Source organism: Heteronotia binoei, chromosome 13 (assembly GCF_032191835.1).
Source record: "Heteronotia binoei isolate CCM8104 ecotype False Entrance Well chromosome 13, APGP_CSIRO_Hbin_v1, whole genome shotgun sequence".
NCBI classification, from domain to species: domain Eukaryota; kingdom Metazoa; phylum Chordata; class Lepidosauria; order Squamata; family Gekkonidae; genus Heteronotia; species Heteronotia binoei.
The window spans coordinates 34992019-35003484 of NC_083235.1; the positions used below are offsets into that span (position 1 = coordinate 34992019).

Here is an 11466-nt window from a genome sequence, read left to right on the forward strand (position 1 = left end):
AAGAGGTGCCAGAGCTTGTTAGCACAACTCATTTGCATATGCCACACACACCTGACATCACCAGAAGATATATTAAATTATATCAGCTCAGCATCTACCTTAAAATGCTTCTTGAATTATAATTGTGATAATAAAACCTTACTCCCATCATACTTTTTAAATTACTTTCTCCCATGCAGCCACAGTGGCATGATGATTTCCATTTCACTGTTTTAAATGTTTTGGTTATTCTCCCATTTTTTGTGGAGGGAAATATTAGAAAGTTTGTCAAATCTTAGAGTCCAGTAAAATTCTCACATGGGGTTTGAACAATGGCGCCCAGAAGCAAGTATTTGGGGGGTGGGGGGTGGGGTTGAGAAAGAAAGAGCACAATAAAATTTAGAGGTTCCAGAGCTCCGCTCCTATGAGCTTCTGCCCAAATGAGGCCTGACGATTCCTATTTTACAGAGAGGGTAATGGATCAGAAGAGATAATATTTAAAATCAGGTTTTGGAGTCCCAAGGGATCATTCTTTTTGGCAGTTTGGAAATGCCTTTGGATGCCTCAAAACTGAAAGGTCCCTGGAAAGCTCCCACAAACACATTTTTGGGGGTAATTTTTGGGTACACTCTATCTCTGTGCGCTGGCCTTCTAAGTTGCCGGTTGCCCAACTGAGAGAGGAAATGAGTCTCGGAAAAGCTGTGTCCTCTTTTGTTCCTGGAGAGTTTTCGCTGGCTTGGCTTCTGTCCCTGGTGACTGGCCATCTGAGCTGAACCTGGACGCCCCCAACAAAAGAAAAGACTCTGAGATAGAACTGGGTTAAACAGCTCCCATTACACCAAGGCTGTGTTTTCAGGGTAATAAGCTATGATGCTCATTTCCTGTATGGAAGGAGACAGGGAGGAGGAAAGAGATCAGGCAAGCCAGCCTGCGGCAAACACACGTTCCTGAAAAGACTGCACCTTAGAGCCTGTAGAGCTACTGAACTGGAGACGGTGAGGACAAGAAGTGCTTCTGTGCAGTTCACCTAGGATTGCCTTTGGTTTGGTTTCTAACCAGGTAAGTACAGACTTCACTTGTTTCCCCTAAACCAGAATGTCTCACTTTCAGCTAAGCTGTATCCTGGAGAGAGACACATACAGAGGCAGTGGTATTAAGGACGCCTGATTTCCTTCTGCTTAAGAAGCAGGACTTTCTCTTCCTTCCTCCAGATGCCCTGGAGAAAGTGTGTGCTTTCTCCCTCTTCTGATGACAAATGCTTTTTGTTGCAACAGCCCGCAACTTCACAGATGTGCTTCCACACAGGTCTGCCCTAAGGCAATTTTTCTGAAGCTCAAGATAGTTGGATCACTGCTTTGGGCAACTTTGCCTCTAGTAACCAGGTGCAGAAGGTTTAGAGATGGCTTCAAAAACTTGGCAAACCAGCTTGAGCACAGAGGATACTGAGATTAGGGACCCAAAAGTGAATGGCAAATCCCCCCAGCTTCCCTTGCCGTTTCCATTGCTCATTTTTTTTTATATTGGAAACCAAGCTCTAACCCTGGAAACAGTCTCTTCCATGTGATTAGTTGGTATTTTTCCTTCACTGCATATGCATGCTGATCAAGTAAAACATGTCTTTATGGTTACTAGAGTGAGTTTGTCAGATTATATGGGGAGATGAGAGGGACTAATGGAGGAAAGGGTGGTCAAAGTCTGGAATGTAACCTCCATATTCAAAGGCTGCATATGTCGGAGTGCCACTTGCTTGGGGTTCATACTGGGGGTATGTTCTCCAAACATCTGGTTAGCCACTGTAGAAAATGGAATGATGAACTAGATAGGTACCAAGGTTATAGTTTGCCTAGGGTGCCAAACAACCTTCAGCCAGCCCTAGAGGGGTCACCATACCAAGCAAATTTAGACTCATTGATCAGCATACAGAAAAGGTTAGGAACCACTGCCATAACGGGAAGCAAAGTTTCTCTCTAAGCATTTTCAGGCTGTTCACTTGCAGCCTGCATTGACAATAACCTTGTATTTGGAAGGGTAAGCTATCTTTTTGTATAGAATTCTAGCCACAGCTCCACTAGAGGCTTTTGATGCCTGCTTGGAGGAAAAATTCCATGCCACTCAAAAGCCTGCCACATTTCAAGGGATAGGGCAACATCTCTATATAGGTATGTGGTGTCAAGTCACAACCAACTTATTGCAACCTCACCAAGAGCTTTCAAGGCAATTGAGCCAATATGGTGTAGAGCAGGGGTGGCCAAACGGTGGCTCTTCCACACATATTGTGTGGTTCTCCAAGCCCCCACTGCCCTGTCAGCTGGCTAGGAGAAGGCATTTGTCTCTTTAAATCACTTCTCCAAGCCAAGCCAGTCGACAGTTTGGGGAATGCATCTAAAGTTATGGTTGCTTTCTTTCCACCTCTCCCTCCCCCCCTTGCAGCTCTCAAACATCTGATGGCAGTTTGGAAATGCCTTTGGATGCCTCAAAACTGAAAGGTCCCTGGAAAGCTCCCACAAACACATTTTTGGGGGTAATTTTTGGGTACACTCTATCTCTGTGCACTGGCCTTCTACGTTGCTGGTTGCCCAACTGAGAGAGGAAATGAGTCTCGGAAAAGCTGTGTCTTGCAGCTCTCAAAATATGACTTTATTCTACATGGCTCTTACATTAAGCAAGTTTGGCTACCCCTGGTGTAGTGGTTAAGAGCGGCAGACTCTAATCTGGAGAGCCGGGTTTGATTTCCCACTCCACCATATGCACCTTGGGCCAGTTCTCTCAGAGCTCTCTCAACCCCACTTACCTCACAGGGTATCTGTTGTGGGGAGAAGAAGGGAAGGCGAGACTCCTTCGGGTAGTGAAGGCCAGGATATAAAAACCAACTATTCTATTTCTTCTTCAATTGAGAAGCAGAGGTGATTTGCCACTGGCTTGCCCAGCAGGTAGTTGCCCACCCAAGTAGCAACCCTGCTTAGCTCCTGAGATTGGCTACTCCATGCTGCCTTCCCTCCCAACATCTGTACATATTATGTCTTTCTCATTCCAACCACCCTCTTACTCTTGCCTTGTAAGTTTATACCACTTGGGAGCTTTTTAATAACAAACCTCAGCATGTGGAAATTTCCCAGGGAACAACAGCCCAACAGGAAAGCATTGGCTTTGCAAATATAAGACGCAGGGCTTTTTTTGAGCAGGAACACACAGGAACGCAGTTCTGGCTGGCTTGCAGTCAGGGTGTGTGGCCTAATATGCAAATGAGTTTCTGCTGAGCTTTTTTTACAAAAAAAACTCCTGAAAAGATCCCTATATCAAAACCAAGTGGCATCCCTAGTTAAAGTATCTTGGCAGGAAGGGAGGACTTCTGAGGGTATTTTCACACCTAGCACTAAAAATACCTTTGAGCTTCATTTGAGATATTTGACTGAATGTTGTTAATGTATAGTAGAAGGTTACAGCTCAACATGTTGAACTTTTTGTGTGCATGAAGTCCCACATCATTGGCATCTCAAGTTAAAAGAGATCAGGTTACAGAGCTGGGAAATGCCCCTGCCAGAGACTTTAAAGAGCTGCCCCCAGTCGCAGTATAAATGCCTGGGTTTGTTAAATCAACAGTCTAGCTCCACTCAAGAAGTTGCCCAGGGGGAATTCATTGCTACAAAATGTTGGTGCATCCTTCAGAGATGCTATCTTGTCTAGTTCACCCCTGAGCAGATCTGCTTAGAATTGCTCTCTAACGCTGAAGCTATACTATTGTCCTATTATTAGTGCATTTCTCATATACTGGAAAGTGGCTGGCTGGCTGGCTGGCTGGCTGGCTGGCTGGCTGGCTGGCTGGCTGGATGGATGGATGGATGGATGGATGGATGGATGGATGGATGGATGAAAGAAAGAAAGAGAGAGAGAGAGAAAGAGAGAGAGAAAGAAAGAGAGAAAGAAAGAAAGAAAGAAAGAAAGAAAGAAAGAAAGAAAGAAAGAAAGAAAGAAAGAAAGAAAGAAAGAAAGAAAGAAAGAAAGAAAGAAAGAAAGAAAGAAAGAAAGAAAGAAAGAGACAGATGATAGACAGATAGATAGATGATAGACAGACAGACAGATCTGCTTAAAAAAACAAATGGAAATTTGAAATTGATTATTCTTTTTGCCCTTGCAAAATTCTCAACCAACTGGTCTATTCTGGATTAGCCTACACTTGTCTAACAGTGCAAGACCATGTGCATACCTTTCCACACACCTGCTGGATTAAGGCTGCAGTGCTAAACACTGTGGGTAATGAACAATTCACACTGACCTAGTAGCCAACATTGGGGGCTTAATGGTGTTTACTTCTGAATAACATTCAATTTTGTTGCTTTATTGACTGAGCTCCACGAGGAGGAGCCCCATGAAGATAAATGGCAAGAACAGAAGCAGCGGCTGCAATAGCCTAACAGAGACAGCAGGGGAGGCTGAGAGACCAGAGACTGATTTCTTTGTGCTTCATCCCATTAGCAAGCCCTGAAGCGCTGAGGCTGCAAAGAGATCTCTTAGTTCCTCACCCAGCTCCATGCACAACTACCACCACACAGTTTCTAAGGTGTGGACAAATGCTAGAAAATGAAACTTACTTGAGAAGGGAATTATCAGTTCTTATTTTTTACCAGCAGGACTCCTGTGACTTCAGTTTAATTGTCTAGTACAGGGGTTCCCAACCCCCGGGCTGCGGACCGGTACAGGTCCATGGCCTGTTTCCAAGTATGCCGTGCAGCTGCCCACCCCCCACCCCATGCGCAGCCTCACCGTCCCCCGTTTATATCACTTTAAGGCCAGGGAAGGTGCCATGAAGCGCTTTCCAGGCCGACCTCCCCCGCCCCCTGCTGATCAGCTGATCCAATCAGCGGGGAAAACAGCAGTGAGCAACTGCTGAAACAGCCATGCTGCCATAGTTTTCCCGGCTGATTGGATCAGCTGATTGGTGGAGGAGACAGTCGATCTGGAAGGTGCTTCACCTTCCCTGGCCTTAAAGTGGTAATAACAGGAGGCGGTGAGGCTGTGCGGGGGCAGGCGGCAAGGCTGCGGGGGGCAGGGCAGAGGAGGGAGGAGGAAACGAGGGGAGGAGGAGGTGCCGCGGGGGGGGGGGGGCGGCCACTGGCTCTGGGGCCACAGTGGGCCGGTCAGCCCTGGGGCCGGTCCCTGGGATAAAAAAGGTTGGGGGCCTCTGGTCTAGTACATCCTTATTCCACCCTCTCTCCAAGGGTATCAGTCCAGCATGCATGGCTATTCTTTCCCCATTTTTATCTTCACAACAGCCCTGTGATGTAGGAAAGGCTTAGGGGCTGACTCTACAATACACTGTCCTTGTGCCACCCTGGTGCCCTCCCCTGTCAATGAGATGAGCTCCAAGAGATCCATGCTCAGAGCTTAATTCCTAGGTTATTTGGGAATATATAGGTAGCTGGCTCGAAGTTGACTCAGCCTTCCATCCTTCCAAGGTCAGTAAAATGAGTACCCAGCTTGCTGGGAGGAAAGTGTAGATGACTGGGGAAGGCAATGGCAAACCACCCCGTTAAAAGTCTGCTGCAAAAACGCCGTGATCTAACGGCAACTCAGAGTCGGAAACGACTGGTGCCTGCACAGGAGACTACCTTTACCTTTTTATGGGAACCTGATTCATACTGGGACACAAAGAGAGGGGGCTTAAGTTTTCCTCACCATGCTTTTCCCCCAACCTATTTCCCAGTTGGAGAACTGTTCATGTTCCCAACTCCATCACTACATGAGTAGATTATAGGTTTATCTCATAGAGCAAACAGTTGCTCCTTGAGTCATTTCAGGCCAGGAAAATGGAACAGGAAGATAGCTTAAGCCCCCTCTCCCCACTCACTATGATCTAGAGATCCAAATCAGCATTCACATCCCTGATAATTAATTTCCCAGCAAGCAACACCTACCGCACCTCTGCTTGATGGAACTTAGGACGAGGAATGCAAGGATAACACAGTTAGTCCCTGAGAAACAGCTGATTGATTCACATCACTCAAATGGCTTCCTAGTAGAAAGGGGATATTAAACCTGGCCTCCCCAGATCCTAGTCCAACACTCTGTCTGCAACACAATAATAGCTTATTTAAGAATATGTTGTGGCATAAGCTTTTGGGATGTAATGTATCAAATGAAGCAGAAGCCATCATAAATGGGCCATTCTTTGTCATTTGTCACTGTCACTGGATTCTTTGTCATTTGTGCTACAAGACTAATATAGCTCTCCTGCTGTGATTTTTTTTTAATTTGAGACAGATATTTAACAGGCATGTGCAGCAGTTCCTAATATAGAGACACAGTGAAAAGGGAATCTGCCCCCTTTTGAATTTCTATTTATCATGCAACTGAAAAAGGCCTGTAAAACTGTTAAAGGATGGCAAACAGGGCCTTTTTTGTAGAAAAAGCCCAGCAGAAGCTCATTTGCATATTAGGCCACACCCCTGATGCCGAGTCCAATGCTACTGCATTCCTGTGTGTTCCTGCTCAAAAAAAAGCCCTGATGGCAACCTTATTTGACTCCCTTCTGGTTTCAAAAACAGCCACCCCCAGCTTCAGAGGGACCCATGAAACAGATAGCGGCAGGTGGCACAGCAAGCACGGTGAAATGCCTGAGACCTGGAGGCAGTACGGGCTGAAATAGCCCCTCCTAGCCACCTTCCTTTGGGCTGGTTCTTATGATGCACTGGTCGCCTCCAAAGTACCTCATGCCACGTGCTTTGTGGAGGCAGGGGCAAAAACTTCTCTGCTCTGGCAGGGTAAAAGAACAGACATAACATTTAATAGCCATCATTGGCTGTGAGGGCCAGGTTAGGACATATTCAGTCTTTAACCTATATGTCAAGTTTAGGAAGCCCCATAATGTTACCGTAAAAGAACTGTTTAGTAAATTAGGGTCTTTTTGAAATTTAATTTGAGGCCTCTAAACCACAGCTTACTTAGCATAATTCTAGCTCTGGCTATGTCTGTGGTGAAACAGGCCCTGTAGATACCATCTTCTACCACAGATGAGGTGATACAGACTATTTATTTATTTTATTTATTTTTTTATTTATTACTTTACATTTATATCCCGCCCTCTCCGCAAGCGGACTCAGGGCGGCTTACAACATCATAAAAACAATCAATTCCATAAAACATATAAAACCATAATTCACTTATCAATTTAAAACTATTTGCACTGACTGACTTTTCCCAAGCTGCTAAACCCCTGTGTTGTCATTTTGCCAGTTTTCAAAAGTTTTATTAGTTTCCGAAAGAACGGGAGGGTAAGGGCAAGGGAAAAAGAAAGATAAATGCACAATACATTCTGACCTTATTCTACATAAAGTATTTTCAACAAACACAAGTATGATTCTACAATATTTTTTTCATAAATTGTCCCATATTATTTTGTCTAAACTGTATATGATCCCTTTTAAAATTTTATAGTATAAGTCTTTTGTTATTATCTAATAATTTTGACAATTCCAGTACAGGTAAATTTTATAATATAAAGTACAGGAAAAAAGGAAAAAGAAATCAGTTCACACCCCCTGTGTTGTCATTTTGAAGGGAAGTTGGGACCTTTCACTGCGTTTTCAGAAACTGACCCCTTTTCCAAGCTGTGAAATGTGTGTCCAGTAACACCTTAGAGGGAGCTTTGATTCTCAAAGGCTCATACTCTGAAAATCATCTCTCAGGTGCTCTTGGATACAAATCTAGCTCTTCTACTGCAGATCAACATGGCTACCCTATAGTGCCGCCAATCCCCAGGTGGGGGCAGGGGATCCTCTGGTTTGAAGGCCCTCCCCCCGCTTCAGGATCATCAGAAAGAGGGGGGGAGGGAAATGTCTGCTGGGCACTCCATTATTCCCTATGGAGACTGATTCCCATAGGGTATAATGGAAAATTGATCCATTGGTATCTAGGGCTCTGGGGGTAGAGCCACCAAATTCTCAGCATGGCATCTGGTGACTCTCTTCAAAATACTCAAGTTTCAAAAAGATTGGATCAGGGGGTCCAAGTTTATGAGCCCCAAAAGAAGGTACCCCTATCCTTCATTATTCCAAATGGACGGAAGGCATTTAAAAGGTGTGTGCTCCCTTTAAATGTGATGGCCAGAACTCCCTTCAGAGTCCAGTTGTGCTTGCCACACCCTTGCTCCTGGCTCCACCCCCAAAGTCCCCAGATATTTCTTGAGTCAGACTTGGCAACCATACTTCCCTCTGAAACATTTTTCGCACGTCTGTTTTAGTTTGAGTTTACTTATTATTTATAATGATTAATTTTACTCTGGTGTGTTACCTATAGTACTTTGGTGGCTTTAGACATTGTTTGGAAAATCACATTGAAAAGTGGTATCAAAATCTTTTCCATAATACTCGTTGTGTTGATAAGCTATGCAGATCAAGTTTTTCAGGGACTAAAAATTTATCCTTTTCTGAAACAAATGAAAAACTTAGCTGTTGATCCACTAGCATTCAACTCTGCTTCCCTTCTTCTTGCAGCTGAACCACCCAACTCAAAATGAACGCTCCAGATTCCTCCTCGCTTCTCAGCGCACTGGGCGAGTACCACAACATGTCCGAGCTCCACCACCTGCTCAATGACACTTTCATCTATTGCGACTTGGGGCTGGATCATAATGTGAAGCGGGTCTTCCTCTTTGTCCTGTACCTCATCATCTTTGTGGTTGGACTGGTAGAGAACCTCTTGGTCATCTGGGTCAACTGGCAGACTCGAGGTCATAGGAACCTGGTCAACGTCTACATCTTGAACATGGCCATCGCTGACCTAGGGGTCATCCTCTCCTTACCCATCTGGATGCTGGAAGTTATGCTTGATTACACCTGGCTCTGGGGAGGTTTCCTTTGCCGCTTTACCTACTACTTTTACTTTGCCAACATGTACAGCAGCATCTTCTTTCTCACTTGCCTCAGCATTGACCGTTATGTGTCCTTGACAACTTCTTCCCACTTCTGGCACCAAAACCAGCACTGGGTGAGACGAGTTGCCTGTTGCTGTGTATGGGCCTCTGCCGCCATCATCCCTTTGCCCGAGGTGGCACACATGGAGGTATTGGACTATATCGAGCCACTTTGTATCTTCATAGCCCCTTTTGAGACCTTTGACACGTGGGCAACAGTGATCACCCTACTGACCATCATTCTGGGATTCGCCATCCCCTTCCCCATCATTGCAGTTTTCAACATACTGACTGCCAGACACATCAAACGTAGCAACAAGCCAGACAGCAGAAAGCACTGCGCCCTCATCTATGCCTACATCATTGTTTTCCTGATCTGCTGGCTGCCATTCCACCTGGTTTTGATCATAGTCTCTTTTGACGGCATCCACATCTTAGTCCAATGCTACTTGGCCGATTTCATCTACTTCTTCTACGACATCATAGACTGTTTCACCTTGGTCCATTGTGTGGTCAACCCCATCTTGTACAACTTCCTGAGCAAGAACTTCCGAGGAAAGCTGATTTCTGCTGTTGTCAAGTACATCCCCAAAGACCAACCAGGTCAGAAGGATGGAGATGGATCCTCCTCAAACACCCAACACTCCATTGTCATTGCAAAAGAAAATATCTCACCAAGTTAAGCAATGGTTCTGGCTGCTCTCCTTCCATTTTGTTTCTGTTGCTTGATAGCAAGACTTCGCATATTTGGAATTGTCTCTTTCCAGTAATGCGCAGACAATAAATATTGCTTCCTTCAGATGCTGATTTCCTTATTATCACCAAATCCTTCCTGGGGAGAGCAGGGTCATACTGGGTGACATGTGGAGGAGAATACATGTTGCTTTGTAAAATCTATTTAACATAGCAAACACAGAGAAAGTTGTTTATTATTATTATTATTATTAACCCCAGATAATAAACTGTTCTCCACTGCCCTTACATTTTACAGTTGTTATTCAGAGAAGACACATTTCTGCAAATTGCTCTCATATGTACAAACTTTTGACTGGAAACTGCACTTTGAAAGCCTGAAGCTGTTCCCTCATTAAATAGAGCAGTTCATAGGCATGCACACATTTTAGCCATACTACAATAATCCTCTGAGGTAGGCCAGACGGTAGGGTTGCCAAGTCCAATTCAAGAAATATCTGAGGACTTTGGGGGCGGACCCAGGAGACTTTGGGGGTGGAGTCAGGAGACATTGGGGGTGGAGCCAGGAACAAGGGTGCGACAAGCATAATTGAACTCCAAGGAAGTTTTGGCCTTCACATTTAAAGGGACAGCACACCTTTTTAAATGCCTTTCTTTCATAGGAAATAATGAAGGATAGGGGCACCATTGTTCTCCATAGGGAATAACAGTGTCCAGTAGACATTTCCCTCCCCCCCAATGCTTTTTAAAGCAGGGGGAGGGCCTCCAAACCAGGGAATCCCCTGCCCCCCTCCCTCTCTCTCACACACAAATACTTACTCTCTCACACACAAAAGTTCCTGCAGAACTTTACTTACTCTGAAAACTGAAAGCAAAACAAAGGGAGGGGCCGTTCTCCAACGAAACTTACTGACCCTTTCCCATGAAGCCCTTCCTGTTTCCTGCTCAGCCTTAAAGGTACACATTTTAAAAACGGACCTGTTTGCAGGTTTCTGAACCAGCAGGCGCTCTAAAACTACATGGTGACTGTGGGGGCGGGGCTTCCCCCGCTGGCTAGCTGGCTGGGGGCGGGGGGAAGCCTGTAAAAACGGGGGATCCTCCGCTGGGACCTGGGGATTGGGAAGCCTACCAGACAGAGAGTGAAGGACTCAAGGTCATGCAGCAAGCTTCACAATAGAAGAGGCATTTAACCCTGGCTCTTCCAAATCCTAGTCCAGCATTCTAACCACTGCATCATGCCAGCTCTTTTAGTTCATTCAGGCCAAACCTAGATATGGCAGGGGATAGTCATGTAAGCATGAAAGTGAAGGGAGTAGGATCTCCAGTATAGCAGCTGGACAGGGAGAAAAATGCTGAAAGAAGCAGAGCCATTGATCTGTGAAGGCAGTCTTTATACAGACTAGCAGCAGTTCTCATTTCAGACAGAGGTGTTTCACATTACCTCCTACCACTACTGGAGATCCCAGGGACTGAACCTGGGACCTTATAGCCACAGAAGGGTCAATTTGATCGTCTTCTGGCTGGGTGTCTCATTGGTCACCCTTTCCTGGGCATAGAAAGATCATTTAACTTTACTTGCTTTGGAAGCTTTATGCTGGAACTTACCGGTTTGCTTGCCAAGATGAGGATATATTTTAGGAAACTACAAGTTTATTCTCTTTTATTCCTAACTTAATACCCCATTCTGAACCCAGAGAAAGAGTCTCACAGGGCCAAAGTGCATAGGGATCTATGATCCCCTGTCAGACATGAGGCTGTGACTTGAAAAGTCTCTCATGTTGGGCATAAAGCTGTGCCTTTAAAAGCTACCTTCCTCATTTCCCTACAAAATAATGCCCTTTCCAGGCAGCTTTTAGCCTCAGCAAGGGAAAAGGTAGCTGTGTACC

At 45.2% G+C, this 11466-nt stretch overlaps 1 protein-coding gene across 1 annotated transcript; it reads left to right on the forward strand.

The window, feature by feature from the left end:
• The first annotated feature begins 715 nt into the window (after positions 1-715).
• Positions 716-9686, forward strand: GPR182 (G protein-coupled receptor 182). The gene is made up of 2 exons (XM_060253015.1): positions 716-1038; positions 8469-9686. Exon 2 carries the CDS (start codon positions 8488-8490, stop codon positions 9568-9570), a length of 1083 nt encoding a protein of 360 aa, XP_060108998.1. The 5' UTR covers positions 716-1038; positions 8469-8487; the 3' UTR covers positions 9571-9686.
• Positions 9687-11466: the final 1780 nt, after the last annotated feature.